A 26,413-nucleotide genomic window follows, 5' to 3' on the forward strand; every position below is an offset into this window, starting at 1 on the left:
GTAATGGAGTCAGGTTCTCCAAAGGTGAAAGGAAAACCAATATGGAGGAAGTCAGAGACTTAATGTATCTTATATATAAGTTTGAGGGAATGAAGTGAAATTAAGACACCAAAGGAATCTGAAAAATGTCTAGTATCAGTGACACAGTCTCATATTAATTTGCCCCCTGCTCTTTCTTCCTCCTGCTTCAGGACTTTCATGCCTACTCCCCATCCCCCACTCCCCTCCATCCCACCCTTGCTTCCCTCTCCTGTACTTGGTCTTTTGTTTTTCAATTCTCTTCTTGCTTTCTCTTCACTTTTGGAAAGCAAAGACTTCATAATCACACTATTATTAAAGATGCATTCACTGCGCTCTGTATCTAAGCACTGAATATAAGATTAGACCACAAACCAGCTTAATGAACTGAAATGACTAAGACAAATGTGCATAATTACTGCAACATAATACCATTTCTGGGCTGATTTCTTTTTATTATTTGTGAATATAACTAAGTAAACAAATCCGACTTATAGTTGAACATGGTTAAATGAAATGACAAATATATATCAAGAGCTCATATTTAAACAAACACCAAACCCATAGTACTCAAAACTAGTTTTATTTTAAAATTCCAAGTGCATAGCACTCATCTAGATTCCATTGTTGTGGACTTTTGCATTATAAGCACTATTTAGAATTAATGCCATAACACATACATTTTGGTTTGCAGTCTGACCTTTAGTAGTGTATTCACTGGACTTTGGTAAAGCCCTCTTATATAAAATTAATCTGTTCACAGTACATGTTTTTGATGGTCTTGTACTCAGAGAAACTCAGACTAAGCAATAAGTTAAACAAAACAAAACCACAGAGAGCAATAATGAATTGCTTTTAAACCGAAACCTGAAGGTTTAAAATAGCCAAATAAAAAGGGGTATGCAGCAATAATAACCAATTATTTAATCCCTTCCCTAAAATCAATCCTTTGTTGATTGGCTGTTTGAACAGACTGGAAATTATTGATTTTTTTTTTAAAAAGTACTCTTCTGCAACAAGAATGACATTTAAACCAATAAAAGCATTTGATGAGACATTAAGTTACCATAGGCACCAGCTGTTGTTTCAATTTGGGATCTCAATCCCAATACTTTACATTCATCACATATCGAGGTAGTTAAAATACTGAAAGCTTGACTTAAGGTTGCAGTACTGTGAAATGTGAATATGACAGAAAGTTTCCTTTTGTGTCAACTTCCCCCAAGTAATTCAAGTTTTGTCAAGGCAAGAAACTTACAAATAAGGAAATACAGATAAGCAATTTTAGGGGAAAGTTAATTTTTAAAATGGCACTTTAAGAAAGCAAGACTTCCATATTGAGTGTATTAAGTCTTACCTTGGTGTTAATTGCTACTAAACTTAAGTACTATTGGATGACTGAAGCATGTTAAGCATAATTTATTCTTTTAAGAAAAAAAGGAAATTGTCTTACAAACACTATTATTCACATATGTTGAACTACCACCTGCATCAAGTATTGAAGTTTTCCTGGGACAGTTTCCCTTCCTGTGTTGAGTCCCTTCTCTATCAAGAGTAATACCACAACTACTTTGACTCCTGCTGCATACCCATATCTTGGAAATAATGTTGACATTTGACTGTAGCATAAGATGGCAGTCAAATATCAGCCATGTGAATTCCTTTCTATTGAAGTGCTACTTAAAAAAAATTTACTTAAAGAACTTACTCATTTTTAAGCCAGGAAGACTCCCTTCACCACACCCCCCTCTGCTACCACAAAGAACATAATGTATAGCTAACCGCATAGTTACTGTAATATATTTATTTCCGCCCCTTTTAATTTACTACTCCCCCCATTCCCAACAACTCCCCATCCTCCAAATTGCTCTTGTGGTCATGATTACTACCAAATCCACTGATTAACAAGGCAGTGGAATTTCAGAGAATAAGCCAGTCCTGGTTCTGTACAAACCAGCTGCCATTAAAGCAATTTTGTATAAGCGCCCTTAAATAACATTTATTCATTGGACCCAAAAGTTGGTTATAAATCTATGTCTCTTGTGAAACAGAAAGTGCCATCCTGGCACAACCTGAGAACCATTCCTTACAAATACTTTTTTCTTTTTTAGTCTCTGCATTTTATAACTGTGCTACCTTTTAAAAAAACAAAAGAAAATTGAACTATCAAATTGGGGATAAGTCACGGATTGCAGTAAGAAATACAAAATCTACACAAAGACATATAAAAATGAACCACAGGTACAACCACTTTATCGGGCCTGTGCTAGGATCCTATATTCTCATATGAAAGCACATGGAAGTATTTTGGCCTAATTACAATTTATTAACATTTATAAATTCCCCTGTCAACACTCTCAATGTCTCAAAAGCATGCTGCATTACAGTTAAGTGTTTCCAAGTAGTGCAAATTCCCTGAGTTTGTATGTGTTTTCATCTAAATTTCAGGCAAATATGTATGTATGTTAAAAACCATTATTTTGTAAACTGAGATAAATTTTGCCCATAATCTGTATATCCAAATACACATACTGTTTGCAAAAGGAAGTGATGTAGGATAATTTCTACTAATGAATTTAGTATTACTCCACAGCACGGACTGATACTGCAGCACACCACTCAATGAATTTGAATGTAGTCAAAGTTAATCTATAAATCAAGTATATTATTCAAAGACATCAGAATATACAAAAAATGACCTCTTCAAAAAGTAATACTGCAAGTTTCCTTCACACAAAAACTGTTTGGCAAGTCCACAGAAAAGTGGTTTTCCTTGAGATAAATGTCAGCATAAAGTTCATCATAAGACAAACCCCATTACAATGAAGTAGGAACTGTCCAAATTATTTTTCTTTCTTTTTGGTAATGAATAATACTTGAAATAATTGGACCTTCACCTGGGGTTTGGAAATTTTTGCTATACAGAGATTCTTGTGGAAATAATATGCAACAGATTTGACACATACATCATTATTAGTTCAGTTTTCCCATGTGTACATGATGCAATGAGGATATTTTAAATTCAATTTTAGTGGGTTCAGTGTTTGAAATCTTGTTAGCATTCATGTTCCACTTTCCTTCTGAATAGAGCCCTTTCTCTTTAATTTATATTCTTAGAAGTTATGTGAGAGCAAAGTCTGGATCAACACTTACTTTGACAAATCATCACCTCTCAAAGCATGGAGTGATGCAAGGATAATGTTCATTTATTTGATAACTCCTGTTGTAAGAAACACTAAGACATGGCTTAACCTCTACTGGTATTGCCAAGGACATACCAACACCAGTCTGCATGTGCCCAAGGCCCGGAACGCTGGTTTGTAAGCTAGTAGGACAAGTCTGTAATGCGTAGGTAGAGGTGTGAGTGCTGGTAGATACTATCTGTGGACAGTTTTGTTGCTCTGACACTGGATGACGATACTGCAGTGAGGTCGGATGTGCTTGATGGAGATATTGAGGCTGCTGAATGTGGACTGGTCGTGTAGTTTGGGATGTAGGATGAAACACATTCAGCTGACCTTGCTGGGGGCCAGGTTGTCCTTTCTGCTTGTTTGCTTCTTTTACATCATTATCATGGGCACTAAAATACAAAGAGACAGTGAATTCATTATTTTACATAATTGGTATAATCTTACAATAATCCTCAAAAGCTTTAAAAAAGGTAAATTTGGCAAAAGACTCATTATAGCAATACGTGACCTTGAAGAACTGATAACACCAGTGTTCTCTCCAGAAAATGATTGTTATCTTAGAGTTTGTGACAGCCAAGAGAGGAGAATGTAGCATGTAGTCTAAAAGTAGATTTAGATTTAATATTAGACTTAGATTTTTCCTAGAATAGGGAAAACAAAATTTAAAAAATTCAGAGGAAGAAGATCCCCATGATCTTACAGCTTGACACTATAAAACGAAGTCAGTTTAAGAGGAACTAAAGACACTGAAGAATGGGTTACTCCAATGAGAAAGTAAAGGAAAAGACATCTACAGAGAACAACACAGCTGTACTACAGGAGCTCTTTGATGAATTCCGATTTTTATAAATGTACAAAAAACAGGTCCAGAACCAGTCATGAATACAAGTAATGTGCCAAAGGATTATAAACACAATAGAGAAACAGTGGAATTTCCTTTACATTCTTGTAACATTTGTTTAGTTATTCTGCAATCAATAAGCATCTATTTTAAGGTCTTTGCTGCAACAAAAAATGCTGATGTAAACATTCTGGCATACATGGAGCATTTCTGTCAATGAAGGACATGGACGTTTCAGTCATTTTATTGCCAAAATTCCAAACTGCTTTCCAGAATGGGCATGTTTTCTTGTAGCTTCACCAATAATGCATGAAAACAGAGAAACAAGGAAAGTCTTCTATGAACTGATGTGAAATAGGAAATAGGATAACAAAATGCACAATGACTACAATAATGCAAGTGGAAAGAACCACAAAATAATCAAAATTGAATACTGCGAAACTGAAACAAAAGATATTAATAAAAATCTAAGTCAGATCCTCCTGACTCCAGGGCCAGTCTCCACTCACTGCGCCACCTAGCTGCCCCAGTTTTGTTTTGTTTTGTTTTTTAAAGAAAGAATAACAGGAAGCCAGTGTGGTACAATGGAAACAATCAGAAAATTTGGGTCCAAATCCCACATACTATGTTGCCACACTGAAGTAATTTATACTATAATTTGGTTTCCTTGTCTATAAAGGGAGAGAAAGGAAGCACTGGACCCTGTGATTTCACTGGTATAGGGAACTCCCAAATAAGAAAAGGGCTTCTAAGAATGCAGGTCTGCATCTTTTTTTGCAATTTATGGTAACAACAGCTAACATTTACATGGGGTTTACTGTATGACAGACACTATGTTACGTGCTTTAGAATTACTATTTCATTTGATCTTCACAACCACTCTGGGAAGTAGGTTTTACAGGTGAGGAAACCAAGGCAAAAAGATATGAAGCGACTTGACCAGGGCAACACGGCTAGCAAGCATCTGAGGCTGGATTTGAACTCCGGACTTTCTGACTCCAGGACCACTGTGCCACCTACCTTCCCCTAAGTTCTAGCATCAGATTAAAGAGTTTCCTGGGACCCTTAGAGGTTAAGTAACTTGGCTAGCATCACAGAAACAGGATGTATCAGAGGTAGGACTTGAACTCAGGGCTTCCTGATTCTGAGGCCAGGTCTCTATCTGCTCTGCTACGATGACTTTCTTGTCTATAAAATGAAGACAATGCTAACATTTTCCATTTCACAGATTTGTTGTAAGGAAAATACCTAAATGTAAGTTAGCACATTATGATTTTTAAGTCAGAAAGGCTAAAGACCACAACATCCAAAGGCTATGTCCAATACAAACATTTGCATATCTTCTAAAGGGCTTAAGGAAAAAATAATATACATTAGGTTGAGTCACTTCATGTAGGTGGTAGCTTGATGAGTGACAGAAAAGCAGCAGAATTACCAAACTACTTTCCTTCTACCTTCGCTATCAAGGGGAACAATCTTCAGATGGAAAAGGATAGAACAGCAGTGGTGAAGATAAATGAGCTGATAGTAAGAGAATACCTGCTAGCCGTTAACCTGTTCAAATGACCTGACCTGATTGCAGTAGAGCACAACCTACTGCCCTGAAAGAACTTGCAGACGTGATTGCTAAATGGCTACCTGAGATACTGACATAACTACAAAGGTGCTATGCTGAAGATCAATGGTGTCCCAATTTTTTAAAAGGCTATGCAGATTGATTTGGAAGACTACAGACTTTGGTATCCCCTCTAGTAAATGTCTATAACAGATTTTCTTCTGGATATCTAGAAAAAGAAGCAGTGATCAGTAAGACCTGGCCTAAGTCACCAGACTTGTAGAGTAGGGGAATGCCGTGGACAAAGTATACACATGGATTTCAGCAAGGTATTAGACAAAGTCTCTCCTAACATCCTTGTGGCCAAGATGAAGAAATGAAGACTGGGTCACAGTAGAGAGGTACAGGGGGAAAGAACACTGGCTACAGATTCAGGTCTAGTTTTGTCATATCATACTCGACTTATTTGGACTTCAGGTCTATTAAGGCTGCCAATCTGGGGTTGTGGAAAGAGAGGTATAGTATTTCACTGGTGGTGCTGTGAAATGGTCCAGCAATTCTGGAAAGAAATTTGGAATCACAGCATGCAAAGAAAGTGGTTAACTATCCATACCCTTTGACCCAGAGATTTCACCGTTAGGCATACTTTATAACCCAAACAGGTCAGTGACAAAAAGAAAGGACACCCAGAGACACCAAAATATTTATGACTGCACTTTTTGTAGAACCAAAAAACAAGAAACCAAGTACATGCCCATCAACTACAGAAAGGCCAAACAAGTTGTAGGGCATGAAGGAAAAGGAGTACTACTATGCTGTAAGAAACAAAGACTATGGTGAATTCAGAGAAGCATGGAAAGACATCTACGAACTGATGTAAATTGAAGAAGAACTAAGAAAATGACAAACAATGACAGCAGTGTTAAATGGGGAAAAAAAGAAAATGTAACTCAATTTTGTGTAAATTTACTGACCAAACTTGGCCCCAAGTGAGAAATATGAGAAAAACATCCGCTCTCACTTATTCTGTTTTAATAGCTTTAAGAAAAGAGAGACAAGGGAAGGAAAAAGGAATGTACTGATAAAGAAAGGAGGAAAAGAGGAATGGAATTTATGATTTCTCATAACTGGGGTACATAAAAAGAAGAAAATATAATCATGAGCTAAGAAATGGGACTAAAAGGAAACACACGAACCACATTCTTATCTGAATTGAATAGAAGAACACAACACACAGATTGTGGTGAAGTGAGTGATACAATAAACTCAACAAGCAATCAGAGAGGGTGGAATCAGGGAAGAAATAGTCACAACTCAAATTTCAACTTCCAAGGGAATATTTTAAGGAGGTGTAAAAAAATCAGTGGTCAGAGTTTGGTTTAGGGGAAGAGAGGAGGAGCAATAGAATGGAAGCGGACTGATTCTATTATATATCACTAGTTAATCATTCTCTTCTTTTATTGTCTTCTTTGTAAAGACGATGGGATTGGGGCAAAGGAGGAAAAACATAAGAGAATATGATGAAAAAATATGCAATTAACAATTACAACCGTGAAGATGAATGGGATGAACTGACCCATAACAGAAGACAGAATTAAACCAGAAAAGAAGAATTCAATAATACATCATTTACAAAAAAGAAACTTGAAACAAAGATTCACGTAGAATGATGGGGTAGAAGACTATTATGCTTGACATGAACTCAAGAAAGCAAGAGTAGCAATCATGATCTTAGACAAGGCAACAATTAAAAAAAAGACACGGTCAAATGAGATAAAAAGGAAAACTATATTATCCTTAAAGGCATCACAGACAATGAAATTTTATCAATAGTTAACATACAGTCACTAAATGGCACATCAAAATACTTAAAAGAAAAAATTAAATCAGTTTCAAGAAGGAATAGTAAAGTTATAATAGCTGAGGACCTCAATACTATCCCTATTAGACCTAGATAAATCTAACAAAAAGATGAACAAGAAAGAAGTAAAGGACTTGACTATCTGATGATTACTGAAATATATATAGACATGTGCATACATACAAACATGTCCATATATATGTACGTGTGTATATATACACATGTAGAGACAGAGATCTATACACATACACACACATACTCCACACCCCTCAGTTGTACATGGTACCTTTATGAAAAAGTGACCATATTCTAGAGCATAAAAACTTCATTTAACAAATGTCAAAAAGCAAAAATAGTAAACATACCCTTTACTGACCACAAAGACCACAAAAATTATAATAAAGAACCTTGAAGAAAGGATTCAATCTTAAATGGAATAATAAGAAGTTTAATCTTTAAGGACTGGTGGGTCCAAAAATAAATCACAGAAACAATGTCAAAGAAAATTACAATAAAGAGAAACATGTCAAAACTTTGAGACATGAAATGGAGAGAAAAATTTATATCTAAACACTTTCATCAACAAAAGAGATAAATTGGTATTCTAACTAAAAAAAAAAACTCAACAAATTCAAAAACTCCAACTAAATAAAAAAGAGATGAATCAAATGGAAAGAAAAAAATAAACAAACTGACTCCATAAATAAAACTAGAAGCTTTTTTTAAAGACTAGTTTCAAAAATGTAAATAATTCACAACAAAAGAGGGAACAAAAGAAACTATCAGAAATTATTATGCCCAATATACCAACAAAACTGATAACTTTGATGAACTGAATGTTTATAAAATATAAAATCCTCAGCTTAAGAGGAGAAATAAAGGATTGGAACAAAACAACTTCCCCCCAAAAACACAAAGGGAACAATCTATAAGTTTAGTACTGGGAGGGAGGGGTGGTGGTGAAGAGAGACAGAACTAGACGTATTTAAAAGTGAATTCTATCAAATACTATAAGAACAATTAACTACAATTTAATATAAGCTATTGGAAAAAAACAGGGAAAGTTGGGATCCTACCAAATGCCTTCTGATACAAATATGGTCTTGCTACCTAAACCAGGGAGAGACAAAGAGGAGAAAGAAAACTAGAAACCAATATCCCCAATGAATACCGACACAAAAATACTAAATGAAATATTAGCCAAGTGTTATAGCAATATATTAAAAAGATTCTACACTATGACCAGGTTGGAATTATACTAGGAATACAGAGCTGCTTCAATTATGTAAGAAAACTATAAACATAGTAAGACCATACTGATGACAAAAGAATTTTTTTTAAAAAAAATCACATAATTATAATAGATGTAAAAAAACCCCAACCTTTGAGAATAGAAAACATCCTTTTATATATTTAAAACACACACACACACACACACACACACACCCCAAACACTAGAAAGCATAGAAATAAATGAACATTTCCTTCTAAAACCAAGACCTCAGATAGATAATGGAAAAGATCTAGAAGTCTTTCAATTAGGATCAGGGGTCAATCAAGGATGACCACTGTCACTGCTATTATTTGGCATAGTACTAGAAATGCTAAGTAACCCAAAAAGAAAAAGAAATTGAGGGAAAAAGAACAGGCAAAGATGAAATGCAATATCACTTTTTACGATGATATGATAGTTCATGTCGAGAATCCCAGAGACTAAACTAAAAATTAATTGAAACAACTTCAGTAAAGTAGCAGGATATAACAAAAATCACAAAAGTCATCATCTTTGCTGTATATTACCAACAAAGTCCAACAGGAAGAAATAAAGAAATTCTATTCAAAATAACTGCGGAATATACAACATATTGAGAAATCTATCAAGTAAGATCAAATACAATTAGAAAATACTCTTTCTAGAAACAGAGACCTAAATAACTGGAGAAATATTCATTGCTCATTGGATGGGCTGCAATGTAATAAAAATGACAATTCTACCCATATTAATTTATATTTTTAATTTAGTATTCAGTTCCATACTTAGGAAACTACCAAAGGATTACTTGACATCAAGTTAGAAAAAAAACAATAAAATTCATCTTCCAGGAACAAGAGTTAATAACAGGGCTGTGGGGAAGGGGATGGGAAGAAAGGGAATCTAGCATCACCCTATCTGAAAACGTACTACAAAGTAGTAATCATCAAAACTATTTTGTAGTGGTTCACAAAATAGTAAAGACGATCAATGGAACAAATCAGGAACATAAGATCCAGAAGGTGATAATATTTGATAAATCAAAGAACCCTATTAAAGGACTTACTATTCAATGAAAGCTACTGGGGAAAACTGGAAAGCAGCTTGGCAAAAATTAAATTTAGACCAATATCTCACACCATATGCCAAAATAAGCTGCAAATACATCTATGGTCTAGACGTATTTATATAGATTTCAAAGTATATTAGTTCAGTAGCAGGTGATGCTCTTGATTGCCTTTTCGTGGTGGTAAGGTAAGCTTTCACCTCTCCCGCCTTTGAAAGTCTTGCAAATCAATCTTTCAATGGCTTCACAATTTTATCATCTCCAGTAAATATCGACTCTCTATAAGGTCAATCTAAGCTGACTGGTTTTCCAACCTTTGTTCTCTAATACCATTTCTCTCTCTTCTAAAAACACACTAGAAACTGTGATATCAAAATCTAAGTTTCAACATCTTTCTCTGTAAGAGTTTACTAACAAGTTTATGTTCTAAACTAGTGTTATGCTCAGTTGTAATCTCTTTCAGCTTGGCAAATTAATGAAATATTTGATATACATTGGTTAGATTTCTGTATGAGTGCTTACAGTCTGTGTCTATGTATTTGTCCATCTATATTCCATTTTTCATCATAAAAACTTGTTTAAATAGGTCACAATTGGGTTATTTTAATTGTACAGCATACCCTTCTCACTTTCATTTTTTTCACCTAGCTTTTTATTATTTTTTATCTTTGTCTTAACAAGCCAGTAGCCTGTACAGAAAGAGCCAATCTATTTGGGTTAACGAGTAAATTAACCACACAAGTACAATGGATATAGTTAAATAACAGTTCATGTTCAAAGACATGGGGATGTTAGTGAACTACAAACTCAATGAGTTAACAGTGACTTGACAGTCAAAAGCTCTAGACAAAAGTATAATACCCCTAACAAGATAGCTGGTATTCCCACTGTGCTCTTCCCTATTCAGACCATATCTGGAATACATTGTTTAATCTTGGGTGCCACCTTTAAAAAAAAATTGACGAATCAGAAAGTGTCCATAAAGGGAACATAATAGAGTTAAGACTCAAATATCATGCCAAATGAGGACCAGCTTAACAATATGGGTACATTTAGGCTGCAGAGGACTCAGGAGAGACCTGAATGAAGTCTTATAAAATTTGCAGAGATGTCATAAGAAAGAATGATTAGGACACAGTCGGCTTGTCTCCTGAGGACAGAACTTGACAAAAGTTAAAAATTACAGGGAGGCAAATAGTGCATTAAAGCAAAAATGTCCTTATAATTGCATTAGTCCAAAACAGAATAGACTAAATTTTGTCACCACACATGTTCATTTATAGGGGATGTTGTAAAAAGGATTCATCCACTTGAACAAGATGTTGGACTAATCAGGGGTGGGGAACTTACGGGGCCTCTAAGGTCACTTCTAACTCCAGTACCTTACACTTTTAATCACTGCTCATATCGAAGTCATTGTACTGTTACATAAGTGATAAGGTTTAGAGCAGTTTCATAACTGACCTGATTCCCCAGTTTTGGTCCAAAAAGGAGAATTCCTCTCCATGTTGCCTTTCATTAGCCGTTTCCCCTATGTCTTAACCCTGGGGAATGTCAGACTGCCATCACATACAGGCATGTAACTACTGGAAGCTACTGTAAAATTTTCCAGAAAATCCCTAGGAATCCACTGTGGTTGTGGCACGGAAGCCCCCCAAAAATATCTTGGGGCACAAGAGAGAAACAAAATCTCCCCAATGCAGGTCAGAGATATGGAAGAAAACAAGGATGCAAAGTCTGCTTCCTATCTGTCACCCACCTATTATTCAGATCATCTAACAAGACTATTATTTGGGTCTTTGACTGCTGTTAGGCCTGGATCCCTCTCTTGCAATTTTATGTCCTTAACAATATGCTCATAGAACCTAGCTGGCTGCCAGGGGCAAGGTTTTTCCAAAGCCCTTCATGAAAATCCACTTGTAACACATAACTTGAACTGGCAGCTTCTAAAGCAACTTGTACATTAGGAAAAATATTAGAAAATGCTGTGATTTAAAATACTATCTAAATCAAGGAATTACAAATATAACTGTAAATACAAATGAGAGGCTTACATCAATAATCGTTCAATGCACTGCACCAGGAAATCCCAAGAGTAGGCAGTCAGGCGATGTAGTCTAGTAGGCCATGTTGGGGAAAGACGAAGAATAATTCTCGACGAAGCCACACAAGCAGCGGCTACTAGAGAAGGTGCATAATTTAGAAAGGCATAATCTGTGAAGACATCAAGAATAAATTTAAGTTAACAGAAAACAGACACTGATCAACAAACAAGTCTTTCTTTACTAGAAACAGAAGCATACCTTGCAGTGACACTTCCAAAAAATAATCAGCATACTTCGCCATGTACAACTTGGTTTTTTCCAGACAAACCATTGGCCAGCCATCATGCAGATCCGTTTCATGGACTGCTTCAGAAAGATAATACTCAATAAAATGGGCAGCTGTTGGAAGGCAGAGGTTCCACTGAAACGTTTCTAACAGCAATAGCTCCATGTGTAGTAAATTTTGCTTTGTTAATACTAGATTCATGTTAGTCATACAGCCAAGGCTGTTCAGCTGCTCTAGTTTGGGCACACTATCTTCTTTTTCTTCAAATTTACCTTGGAGAACAAAAACACAAAAGGAAATGATTAAGCAGTAGGAAATTTCTGCCAGTCAATGAAATATTATTCATCTGCCATCAAAGTGTGACACTAAAAAAACCAGTCCTTCCTCCTAAAGCATATAAAACACGGAATTATCTTTTTTCCCCCTTACTGGTTCTACAGATTAATTTATATAATTAATCATTTTCCTCCAGGAATTCAAAACTATGGAATGTAATAAATATTTGGATGTATATTCTAATGCATGATGAAAACAGAGCTAGCCATGTCAAAGAAAAACAAATTATCTTACCAGCTCAGTTTAAGGTCCAAAATAACAGATTAATGAACCTCTTAAAGCCTTTTTTAAAGAAAAAAAAACTCACCCTTTTCTACTTCTTTCTCCCCAAGGTAGGATGTCATTCTATGCTTTTATCTAAACTTTGAAAGTACTTCAATTTTTAAAAATGGAAACAATCATTGGAAATAGATTCACAATCTTGTACATCATCACAACTATTTAAATAGATCTTGAAGACACTGAATTCTGCTCCCTCTCCCCACTCTGAAAAAAAATAGAGATACAGAATATCTGAAGTAGAAGGGAATTCAGGCACTATTCTGTCCAACCCCCTCCTTTCAGAGATTAAAAAACAGACCCAGAGATGTCAAAGTGATTTTCCTAAAACAAGGGTTCTTAACTTTTGTGGGGATCATGGGATTCTTTGGCAATCTAGTGAAGCCTATGCACCCTGAGGAAGGAAACCCATTATAATTATCAAATTAAAAAAAAAAAAGGCAAGAGACCCTTTGAAACCAAACCACAAATCCCTAGATTAAGAACCCCTGGCTAAAGGTATATGGCTAACGTTATCTATACCTCATTAAAAGGGGCAACTCCCAATACTCCTGGGGATGAGTCTCCCTGTGGCATTATCATCCCCCATGAAAACTCTCCTGATCAACAGCAGCCTGAGGAACATAGGCCAAAAATAGGATTAAGTCTTAAACTGGGTGCTTCTAATAGTCCTGGCCAACCTAATGCTGTAAAGAGAAAGAAGCTCCCTGTGGATAGCGTCTTCAACAAATTTGAGGATGAAGACAGTGATGATGTGCCCCGGAAAAGGAAACTGGTTCCTTTAGATTATGGTGAAGATGATAAAAGTTCCACCAAAGGCACTGTTAACACAGAAGAAAAGCGCAAACATATCAAAAGTCTCATTGAGAAAATCCCGACGGCTAAACCTGAGCTCTTTGCATATCCCCTCGATTGGTCTATTGTAGATTCTACATTAATGGAACGTCGAATTAGACCATGGATTAATAAGAAAATCATAGAATATATAGGTGAAGAAGAAGCCACGTTAGTTGATTTTGTTTGTTCTAAGGTTATGGCTCACAGTTCACCACAAAGTATATTAGATGATGTTGCCATGGTACTAGATGAAGAAGCAGAAGTTTTTATAGTCAAAATGTGGAGATTATTGATATATGAAACAGAAGCCAAGAAAATTGGTCTTGTGAAGTAAAACTGTTTTTACATTTAAAAAAAAAAAAAGTGGAATCAGGACTCAGATCCAGATTTTCTGACCTCTAGCTTCCATATTCTTTCTACTACACCAAAAATCACTCTCTCGGTCCTTTAGTAGGTAAATTAAAATAAGATTCAAAAGACAGAAACGACAATTTCACAGAACCAATGAAGTCTCGGGGTCCTAACTTCTTCTTGAGAAAAAAATTGTTTAGATCCACACGCAAAGATTAACATTAACCTGATTCTTTCTCCTAAGTCCTCATCATTTAGCAATCACTCTTCTCTAGGAGATAGTTACATCTTCTACATCAATGTTCAATCACTCAGGCATTATCTTTATATGAACATAAAATTTGGGGAACAACTTCAAGAACTCATCTGGTCCAATGTGCTTACAACCCAGTAAGATCATCATCCCTATTTTAGGGTCAGGCAACTGAGCCTAACTTGCTCAGTTGAGCCTAACTTGTAAGTGGTAGAAAAGGAACTCATGCTCCTGTTTCACTGAACCAGCTCTCTTATCTCTTGATGAAGTATCTTCATGTGACTTTATGTCCATGTAAAAAATAACAGTGTAACAATACTAGCTTCAGTAGCCCCTCCATGGCTGTCACAGAAGCATACACCATGCACATTTACTAACATTTTCCCCTCCATCACTTCACTTCCCCACTAACAAGTTAGCTGGTGAAACCTCACTGCATCAACAAGTCATGGACTTGTTTTTGACAAAATTCGTATGTATTGCTGCCGGTAGGAAATTTGTCTGTAATTCAGAATTTTCGGACATAGTTTATAAATAATTAGTCAAATTAGCCTGCTTAAATTTTCTAAGCTTCAAACTATCAACATCTATTTCTGTCCAGGAAGCTGCTCTAAAATAGTCTTTACCTATAAGATAATTATTCAAATTATTATAATGTGAAGATACAGGGGTGGAGCCAAGATGGCGGCTGGAAAGCAGGGACTTGCATGAGCTCCCCCCCAGGTCCCTCCAAAAACCTACAAAAAATGGCTCTGACAAACTCTAGAACTGCAGAACCCATGAAGTTGCAGAGGGAAGCAGGGCTCCAGCCCAGGACAGCCTGGATGGTCACTGGGTGAGGTCTATCGCAAACAGAGCTGGGAGCAGAGAGGAGGGGAGTCCAGAGTGGGCAGCAGCAGGACCAACTGGACCGGGAGCTGGGCAGGAGAGGCCCTAGCGTCCTGAATCAGTGAACTGTGGCAGTTACTAGACTTCTCAACCCACAAACACCAAAGACAACAGAGAAGGTTAGTGGGAAAAGCTGTGGGGGACAGAGTGAAAGAAGGAGTTTGCTGTTTGGCCACCACCCCAGAGCAGTGGAGGAGGTGCAGATACAGAACTACAGCTGCAGTTGCTTCTGGCCCCAGGCCCACCTGGTGGGAGGAATTAAGTGGCAGATCAGAGCAGGAGTGCAGAGCTTGGGATCAGAGCAGGAGTGCAGAGCTTGCCTAAGATTTGCATCAGGTCCAGGTTGGCTGTTCTCGGGGAAGCAGGAGTGCTGGTGTGGCAGAGTTGGCTGTATAGAAATAGCTTTGAAAACAACAGCGCATCCCCTCAAGCTTGGAACAAAGTACTCTTTACTCTACAAGCAGTCATACCCTGATAAAAATTCAGTCTCAGACTTTGGAATCTTTCTTTGGTGACAAAGAAAACCAAAACATACAGCCAGAAGAAGTCAACAAAGTCAAAGAGCCTACATCAAAAGCCTCCAAGAAAAACATGAACTGGTCTCAGGCCACAGAAGAGCTCCAAAAGGATTTGGAAAAGAAAGTTACAAAAGTAGAGGAAAAATTGGGAAGAGAAATGAGAATGATGTGAGAACACTATGAAGAACAAGTCAAGGACTTGCTAAATACTGAAAAAAAAAATATAATGTGAAGACATAGGAGATTACTTTATTGGTCTGACACTAACAAAATGAAATTCTTCAGAATGAGTAATGAATTAGAAATGCAAACCAAAACTTTGCCTTGCCAATTACAAAGTGGCAATAATACTTACCCTGTACTTCAAAGGACAGTTGTACACATTAATTAATGAGAGGTTTGTGTTTGAAGTTGTTTAGAAGATTCATTATTACCAGACAGTGTCAACTGAAATTCTGGTACTCCATTGCTTAATTCGTCAACTGAAATTCTGGTACTCCATTGCTTAATTCAAAGAACAAGAATGCTTTATACTACCTCACTGAAATTTCGACCACCTAAACAAATGACAAGGTTACTAATTTTACAGATGAAGCAAAGAAGGGAGGTGCTTCACCCAAGGTCACAAAAGCTGGGTATCACTGAGAATAGAAGCTAGAGAGCTGATCTTTCCAATCCCACATCTGGACTTGCAGATCAAAGCATAGCAACTCTACTTTGCGTGTAAGACTATTACCTGAGTAGGCAGGGGCTTGTTATGAAACCTGCATTAATAAGCATTTATAAGAACTTTGTATTTACCCAGTAGTTACTAAATTAGAGAACATTTCATATTTTATTGACTTTAGAAAGGCAGTATATCTCTAAGTAAGCGCATTTGGGATTTTTGCTTTGCTTCAGATGAAAATTTTGGAGAACTTTTTTTCATTTAGAGCTGGTGATATATCACAGCTACCTAAGCACGTTAGGACTCCAACTAGTTAAAAAAAGTACATGTGCAAAAAAATCAAAACTGTGGGCCAAGAAGAAGCGTTGTGTTTCCTTGAGGTCACATATCAGGTGTAATGTCACTGAATAACAATGTTAAGTATAAAAAAGAAGGTAATACTTTGCAAGTTAATGGGTTTTGAAGAGCGATTTACTACTTCTCTAATCATAAAACCTAACAGAACAGAGCCATGCAGATGGGGGCACCTATACAACTATATCCTTCAAAAGGCCTTTCTTGATTTCTGAGTTTACCTAGACTCTGAGGGAACACTAAAATGGTATATTAATATGAACTGAAGTAACTCTGGGGGCAAATGAGAAAAAAGAAAGAAAAGAGCTAATCATTAAATGTTTTGGCCAAAAACCAAAACTATTTCACTTTTCTGCAAAACTCAAACGCCTGCCACCACAGAGAAAGTTATATATGGTAAATCATTTTATCTACACTGGGGCCTACTTGTTAACCCAGGAGACCCAGTCCATGCTAAGACTAAACAACCATTTGGCTATGGTCTATCATAAGTCAAAAGGAATGTGACTGAATCTAGAATTACCTAGAACTATCCTAGAATGGATCAGAACCCACAAGGATTAAATGCTAGGCAAATGCTATGTGGCTGTCCAACTGGAAAGAGAAATCATATATAATAAGCATTTATTAAGTATCTACATGCCAGGTATAGAGAACACAAGATGAGACAAAAAATTCTCTCAAGGACCTAACAGATTACATAAATAGATTAGTAAATAGGGACTGATTTGAGCAGGGAGCAAGCACTAACAATAAGAGGATTAGGAAAGGCTTTTTGAATTGACGCACAAAGGAAGGTAACCATCTTCCGGCTGGCACAGTCTATGACCAACTATACCTAGCCAGATTACTCCTCCAGCTGATGCTGTACTTCAGCAACCCACCATGTTATGTCTTAGATTGCCTTTTGCAGACTCAGGGGAGAGCCGAAGATGGAACACCAAGCCTCAACATCATCTTTTAAGGCAACAGTTCTTAACGTGGGGTCCATGGATGCCCAACATCCATAGAGAGTTCAGGAGATCCCTGAACTTGGATGGGAAAAATATTTTGATAACTTCCGTCAACTGAACTCATTTCCTAATTCTATGGATTTTACTTGTTTAAAAACTGATTATGGGTCCATGGACTTCAGACTGCCACGAGAATCCATAATACAAAAAGCAAATCTCTGTCCTAGGCTACATTCCAAGACTGGAAGCTTCTACTTCACACATGCTTTCTAAAAGCATGAGAGAGGGATGAGGTGTGGGGAGTTCTTTATTAACTAATAGGCCAAAATTCAGGATTTTAGGAGCAGAATGGCTGGTGCCTCTATCATTTATTACCCTAAGACACCTACAAGGGATTGAGATGCCAGAGATGGAGAAACAGTGGCCTCCCAAGGTCATCATTTCTTGCCCTGTCCCCAGCCAAGGGAGGGGTACCGGGATTATTTGGCACATGGACAGCACCAATTCTGTTTCAATACGGCAATAACAATTCATATTTCCTTAGCACTTTAAGGTTTAGAAAAGTGATCTTTTGACTAAGTGAAATGCTGATGTTCTACAAGGCTAACAACAACAAAAACTATCCTATTCTGCAAATACTTAATGTGTGTGACCTGATAAGTGCAAATTCAATAATTTGTAAAATAAAGGGTTAACAACCCACAAAGCTACCAGGCTAGCTGAAGTTCCTAGAAAAACAAGCAGTAGCGCTGGATATCAAAAAAAGGTTTACCTTAAAGAATGGTCTATCTCTGTAAAACAATCATTTTAATTCTGCCTAGGTTGCCAGAAAACCTAGGGGCAGCCCTGGGGCTTGTGAAAAATTGCCTTCTCTTCCCACAAACACATATACCTGAGATGATCTCTTTTACATAAGATGTCTAAGTTAAGTAATTATAACTTATTTGAAGATTAACTGTTAGTAGATAAATGAGAGCTTTTTCTTTGGTTCCTCTGGGAGACATAAAGGCTCGGGAACAACAGATTAAAGGTGACAGTGAGTGACAGAAGGCAGTTTCATGTATGGGCCTCCCAGAAGAAACCTATTGCTTCCATGAGTATCCCAGACGAAAATAGCAGAGAAGGCTGGGCTCCAGAAGAGACACAAATGGAGCTCTTAGGTGGTTATTGTAGGGGAACTCGATAAAAGGACCAAGAATATAAACATGGAATAAGAAGACCAGATTCTAAATGGGCTAAACGGAGGATCTAGGTGGCCAGATAGAAGTGCCTAGGCTGGTTTCAGGGAAGATTTTGTCTCATAATTTAGAAGGTAACAAGGTGGCAGAGACTCTATTAGAAGTGAAAATTCAATCACAGTAACTGGAAAGTAAGGCCCAAGTCCTAAACTGGACAACAATGGACTTTCTGCAGAAAAGTAATGACAGTGTTGCTATAAAGCTCACACCCCTACTTATTTTTACCACCCACATTTAAGAATTAACCAGAATTAACTAAAACTTTCCTTGTCCTGACCTATCTTCTGGTGTGAGTGCTGACAAGCACTGAAACAACTCAGGGGCAGGCATCAAGACAGATGTAGCCCCATATCCAATAGTATGTATTATCTATTGGTAACATAAAACTGATAACGCCACCTGTCATCTACCTACCACATAACTAAGCAATGCTGAGGCTAAAGGCAGACTTGAGCATCTGCATATTAAATTTTCTACAGACATACAACTGTAGGCACATGGGTCCCTCTCTAAAAGGGGACCACACGAGGTTCTTGATCATAGTGGTCCAAAACAAGATTCTGTAATACTCAGACAAATTAATCTTCTTACAAAACAAATTTGAAGGGATATTTTCTAAGTCCTCTCTGTTTAAATAGACAGCACATAATCGTTGGTCTTTACACCAATAGTAAACTGTTTCCAATTTTGTCAGAGAGTACATACTTACTTGCTAGAAGCAAACAAGAAAGTGCAACTAAATGCAGCTGCTGAATGGAGATGTCATATCGATCCATAAAGAGGTCGAGCAAATAGACAGCGAGATGTCGTGCTGCAGGGCAAAGAGTGAATCGATTGCTCACAATAGCAATCAGGTCTGCAAAATACCGCCTGAGATTTAGCTGAGGAGACTGGCCTTTGTAGGTGGGCAACTTCAGCTCCTACAAGAAAAGCAAAAACATCTAGCATTAAACAAAACCCAGATAATGAACCATGTCAGCCAATGCAAATATTTTATACCAATTTGCTTTTAAAAGACTAAATGATATACTACTTTTGTTATTTCTTATGACTGAAAAATATAAGGAAACTGAGAACACATTTAATGAATTGCCTAAGAACAAGATTTAATTTAAAAAATTATTCTTTTCTAATTCTTTAGTGTCCCCTTGCTACCTCTGCTGTGACCTAATTAGTACCTTGGTGGTACAGGCAATTCAAATTCAAAGTGATGAGAAGAATGCTTTAGAAAATTTTCTCATGGAATCTTATCCAAATAAAGATTTTTTCATGCTTTATGAAAAGGCTGCATTCCACTAAGAGGATTTTCTTTTAAATGAACATGATTCTTATTTTTTTCGTGATTCCCAACATAAAATCTCCATAAGAAAAAAATCCCAGAAGAGACTAAATACTTTCAGATAGGAAGGAATTACAGGCATACTCATCTGAAGTCACTATTCTTTAAAAACAAAAGTTTGGGTAAAACAATATTTAAGGGGCAATTAGTTCCACAGGAACTTCATTGTAAGCATGCAACCAGTCAAAAGATGTTATATCAAGATTATAATATATTACAACCATTACACAAAATGACATTGGTTATGGCAACATTGTGTTGAATACATGTCTGTTGATGGTAGCCAGTTTCAGCACAAGTTGGCCACTATAACATAATAATAACAACTGTATGTCTTCTAGAAGTCTAGGCCATATTAATGGTCTTTTCCCCCTTTTTATCTCTGTTATTAGATGAATAGATGCATAGACCAAAGTTTTCTTAACTCATATTGATAACATCTGGCTCCCTGGAAACTGAGTAGGGAGAAACATGAATAATTCTCCCAAGAACAAAGGTCACTTCCCTACATACTTGTAGTTCCTAGACCTTACTCCTACTGTTTAAGCATTTATAATGTATGATTCAACTATAGTTATATATACATATACATACACACACATAAAACATATATATATACATATATATATATATATATATGTATATATATATATGTAATAGGAGTAATATAATATACTCCAAATGCCTATCACCATCTACCAGGTAAGACATTCTTACCTAAAAGCATGCTAAGTATGTGCCTTCAGGTACCTTTTACTAATTCTCTAAAATCTAGAGGTTACATTTACTTTAGGAATATTTGTGTTAACCACCCAATACTCATGTATTATGTCTGGAAAAACAATAATACAAAAGATTTTAACACTATCAGAAACATATTAAGATTGTGTACTAAAAAAAAAAAAAGGAAATGCATCACCTATGTCAGACAATTTTCAGACCAATTCAAAATAAGGGAATACAACAAACTATATTTCTTAAAGCTTGCAAGCTTCTTCTCTCCTACTACTCAGTAATAAACTTCTTTCTTAATTCCCTGCAGAATCCAAGTTCCAGGTGACATTTGATCACATCAGCACTCTCCATCCCATTTATCAATTCCCTATCAGATAATCCCAAACTCTATTTTCCTCAAGTGCTTAATTATTTGAAGATAAAAGTGCAAGCAGGTGACATCCTTAAGCATGGGAGCTGCTGGTGAATCTTGCAAACTAAGAATTTTCTTAAACTTATCACCAAAAAGCTGGAATATTCCTTTTTCAGTTTCTCTAAAAATAACTATTTACTTAGAAGCCCCTAAAAAATCTTCATTATCCTTCTAGGACAGTAGGATGAGAATAAACAAAAGGAAAAGGCAGAAAAGTACCCAACTGTCACACTGTTTAATCTTAAGACATTTATATCCACACAGCCCACTCACTGGGAAAGTAAATTTGATAAAGTAAGCCAATTTCTTGGAACTCGCTCAGAAGAATTTAACTTCAATTCAGTGTAAAAAATATTTAAGCACCTACTATGTGCAAGATGCTCAGGATACAAAGATAAAAATAAAATCAATACACTGCAAATGTGTGCAACTAAAATTGGAAAACTGCAAAAACATCTTTATATTATTTAATATGATTGTACATGTATAATCTATATCAAATTGCTTGATATCTTGGGGAAGGGGGTGGGGAGGGAGAGAGGAAAAATTTGGAAGTCAAAATCTTATAAAAGCGGATGTTGAAAACTATCTTTACATGTAACTAGAAAAAATAAAATACTATCAAGTGAGGAAAAAAATATATTGATTGAGTTGTACTCCAAGAAAAATCTATCAAAGTTTATATGAAATAAGGAAACTTGCATTCACTGGCACTCATCATCGTTTTGCACATAGTGGGAGCAATATCATTCTGAAGGGAAGAAAAAGTTCAAACTGAAAATGAAACTTGCATAAAAAGAAGTATTCCATAAAAATCTTGTCAGTTTTAAAGTGAAAAGTTAGCAGCTCTACTCACAACTTTCCTGAGGCATAGAATACGTATTATTACAACAAAGTTCTTACAGGATTGATAGAACTAAAATATTTACTAGAAGACCTCTATTCCTTGATTGATAAAGACTTTCAATTAACAAGCAGTCCTTCACAAATCTTAAATCTGCTAATACACTACTTAGCTGAGATAAATCAATAAATATAGCAACTTGATACCTTCAAACCAAGGACAGCTGATCCTATATTCTAAATCAAAATTAAGCTACACAGTTTAGTCAGCTCATTCTTCTGGGAAATTACCTTCTTCCTAAGTTCAAGATCCTTTCTACAGAGGATTCAACTGTAGTGTTTTCCCTTCTCCTTTCATTTAAGTAATGACCCAGACCTAAAACCAAGTGGGATTTAAAAGCATTTAGATCAGAAACCTTTAATAGTTATGGAGAAAATGGGAGTAAGAGATGGCTCATTGGTAGGCATAAGGAGTTTATACTTAAAAACAACCAAAAAATAATCTACCTCTGACTACACCAATAAATACATATTGTTGAAAAGATGATAATAATAACTATACCAGATCTACTTTTATACTTCCTGCAATACATCTATGGATTCAGAATTCAATTGTTAGCAGAATTCTCAGGACCTGAATGAAGTGTCTGCCTTCCACCCTTTAAGGCTGCCTTTATAATGGTATTCAGTCTCCAAGGAGCAAAGCAGGAACAATGTAAGTAGTTAAGAATTTCTTTTATGTATTAAAGCCTCCAAAATTGTACATACCTAAAAAAAGTGAAAAGGAACTAACTGGTTAATACTCAAAGGGAAATTAGGATCTCTTCCCTGCCCATGTCCCCAAAAGTTAATTTAATTATTCTTCACAGTTTAACCCATTCTAGAAACTAACAGGGCAAGAAGGGTCTTGCTGTTTTTTGGTAACGGTTTTTTTTCTTATGGACATGTTTTTGTATTTTTGAGATACAGCCCAGGAAATGGATTAAGGAGCTGACCAGAGAACTAAGTAAACTCAGCCATTTCCCCTTTCCTGTTCTAGGACTACAATGAGCTGAGATCTGGGAATCTTGGTTCTCCGGCATGGGCAGATTCCTTGTGATTGGCAGATTATCTAATTTAGGTCACCTGAGGAGATGGAGAAGCATTCTGGATTACCTTGTATCTTAGCGCTTGATGGATATCAGCAGCCAGCTGTCCTTTCCACCACTGCCCCTCCAGCTCCATGGGATGGGATGAGAAGCTTAGCCAGATCCAATAGCTTCAGTCTATATGCATATATATATACACACACACACGGGCAATTTACTGAGAGGAACATTGAGTTGCAGTTTATCTCCCACCCTGCAAATTTGCTCAAAAATCAAGATTACCGATTCCCCCAAAGTTTTAAGACTTTAGAAACCTGATCAACCCAACCCAACCCAACGTTTATGAAGCATAAGCAAGGTACTGGGATTGGGTTCTGAGGACTCCGTGGAGGTGAGGGTGGGAGGTCACTGGAGGAAGGAGAGATCGTTAACAACTAAGTGATCAGGAAAGGCTTCCTAAAGAAGGGTAGTGGAATTAAGCCGTAAGAAGCCAAGAACTTTTAAGAGTTTGGGGTTTTTTTGGGGGGGGGGGGAGTCGAGGAAGGGGGCTTGAACAAAGGCACAGGAGTCGGAGATGGGATGCTGAGCTGGACTTGGCCAGCATGACCAGAACCAGGAGCTGGAGAAGGTTTAGGGTTGGGAGCTCAGGCACCCTCAAACCCTCCAGCCCGAGAATGAGGTCGGACTTACCCGCACCAAGGGCAGAGGCCGCCCCTCCCATTCCCACCCCACCCTAGGGCTGCCTCCCGCCCAGCCAATAAACAAACATTGATCTATCTAGGTATCTACGAGACGGCAGGTGCTACTAGGGGCGGGGGTCTGCTTCTCCCTTCACTGGGCTTCCGTTCTACGGGGAAGACACCTGTCCATCAAGATAAATACGAAGCACACTCGCACCTGTCAGGCGCCTGACCCGGTGCCGGGTACCAGGAAGCCAAAGCCCAGGACGAAGCCTTCCCTGTACTCATGGGGCTTACATTTTATACGGACAAGCGCCGCCAACGCACACGGATTATAGTCCTCCGCTACGTGCCGGACACGAACTGGGCGCCGGGGAGCCTAAGTCCAGAATGAAATCGCCCCTGCCCTCACTGGGCTTCCATTCTATCGGGGAACCCAACCTGGCCCATCTACAAACGACGTGCACGCGCGCGTTCCCTCACGCGCCCCTCCATCCCCCACCCCGGCTGCTCTCCGGGAGAACTGGACCGACGGACTGACGGCCCCGGCAGGAGAGCAGCGGCTGGGCGCGGCTCCGGGTAGGGAGCCGGCAGCCGGCAGCCCGCAGCCCGAGCCGGACAAAGGGCCCGCCCGCCGGGGCCTCTGCCCTCACGCCGACTGCTCCGGCACCTTGCCCGCCCCCTTCCTCCAGTCACTCACCCAGAATCCCTGCGCTCAAGGCTCGGGCCAGGAACCGGCTCATCATGCGACGGCGTCCCCGGGCCCCAGGCTCGGCTTCAGCTCCAGAACAAGTCTCTCTCGCCTCTCATTGTTAAAGGGCCGGGGAAGCGACCGTGTGTACAAAGCCAGCGCTAGGGCACATGCCGGACTCGCCTCCGCCAATCTCGTATCGCCTTACAGCGGGGTCGCCCTGGCCCGTCCAATCAGGAGCCGCAGCCTGGAGATCCAGGTACTCCGCTTCAAGCGTCTACTTGGTTACTGTAAGAGCGCTTTAAGTACTAGGCATGCTCAGTTGGGTTGCACGAGCTGGGCTAGAGCGGGGGACTCCTCCACCAAGGATGATGCGGCAGCCGCCCGGGCTGACTTTTAGACTTGGTCCAGGAGGGTGGGGCAGGGCGGGGCGGGAAGGGGCGGGGCGTCAGGAAGGTGGGGAACGCTAACACTTGCAAGGCTGCGAGCAACCTGTACGAGTTGTTCGGCTGTGCTAATAATCCAGCTGAAGGGATTTTCTGCTTCCTTACCTTTTCACTCTTTTGTGTGTGTATGTGATTATATGTATATGTTTTACACACACATAGGTTTATAGGAATAAAATATAAAATAATGAGTGATGTTAAACGCAAGGGAAAAATCCAAATAAATGTTTTCTTCTAAGGAGTCACCTTAGGAGGTTGTGTGTACACTTAATTCAACAAACTTATTGAGCATCTAAGGTTATAAATGAAAATAATAAAAATATATAAAGTAAAAAAGTAAAATATCGATTGTGAACAAGGCACTGTGCTGGGGACAAGAAGGAAACCCTTTTCGAGATACAGGTAGGTATAATAAGGAGGTTGAAACAGTTTGGGAGCAAAGCAGAGACCTAGGACTAAGGAGGGAGAGAACATCTTTTTTTAGCTGGAAGGATCAGGGAAAGCTACCTCAGGGAGATGTGCCAAGCTGAACCTTGAAGAAGAATTGTAAGAAGCAGGAACAAAAGTGATAAAAATCTGACATTTATACAGTGTTTTATGGTTTTCTTTAAAAATTTTTTTTTACATTTTGAGTTCCAAATTCTCTGCCTTCCTAGTCTCTCCCCCACTCATTTAGGAGGCAAGCAATTTGATATCATTTAGACGTGTGAAGTCTAAACCATGAAACATGGTTTTATGGTTTCCAAAGGGCCTTACATTTGATTCTCAAGGCAACTCTTCCAGGTTCCAAGAAAACAGAGGAGCTCCATCAGCTACCACCGCACATCCATATGTGGAACCATCAGTTACAGCAAATGGAGAAGTTTTGAAAGCTATGGGTAAGTTCATTTACCTTGGTAGTGTACTTTGCAGGGGTGTGCATATTGATAATGAAGTTGACACATGTATTGCCAGAGCTAGTTCAGTGTTTGGGAGTCTCTGAAGGAAAGTATGGGAGAAAAGATTACTGATTACCAAACTGAAAGTCTACAGAGCCATTGTGCTGACCTCATTGCTGTATGCCTGTGAAACCTGGATAGTCTACCAGTGCCATTCCAGGAAATGAATCACTTCCATTTGAATTGTCTTAGGAAGATTCTGAAGATCACCTGGCAGGATAAGATACCAGACACTGAGGTCCTTACTTGAACTAAACTGCCGAGCATTAAACTCTGCTTCAGAGAGTGCAACTCTGATGGGCTGGCCAAGTTGTTTGAATGTAAAACATTTGCTTAACAAAAAGACTATTTTATGGAGAGCTCACACAGGGCAAGCGTTCACATGGTGGTCAGAATAAGTGATACAAGGACACTCTCAAGGTCTCTCTCAAGAACTTTGGAACTACTTGTGT

The 26,413-nt window shown here is 38.0% G+C and overlaps 1 protein-coding gene across 1 annotated transcript; it reads right to left on the bottom strand.

The window, feature by feature from the left end:
• Positions 1-452: 452 nt before the first annotated feature.
• Positions 453-24,756, bottom strand: CCNJ (cyclin J). Its single transcript, XM_036737106.1, has 6 exons — positions 24,587-24,756; positions 23,274-23,383; positions 19,499-19,709; positions 12,088-12,387; positions 11,839-11,998; positions 453-3,598 (listed from the first exon to the last, which is right to left on the bottom strand). The coding sequence occupies exons 2-6, from the start codon at positions 23,340-23,342 to the stop codon at positions 3,184-3,186; spliced, it is 1,155 nt and encodes a 384-aa protein (XP_036593001.1). The 5' UTR covers positions 23,343-23,383; positions 24,587-24,756; the 3' UTR covers positions 453-3,183.
• Positions 24,757-26,413: the final 1,657 nt, after the last annotated feature.

The sequence above is a fragment of the Trichosurus vulpecula genome, chromosome 8 (genome assembly GCF_011100635.1).
Source record: "Trichosurus vulpecula isolate mTriVul1 chromosome 8, mTriVul1.pri, whole genome shotgun sequence".
NCBI lineage: Eukaryota > Metazoa > Chordata > Mammalia > Diprotodontia > Phalangeridae > Trichosurus > Trichosurus vulpecula.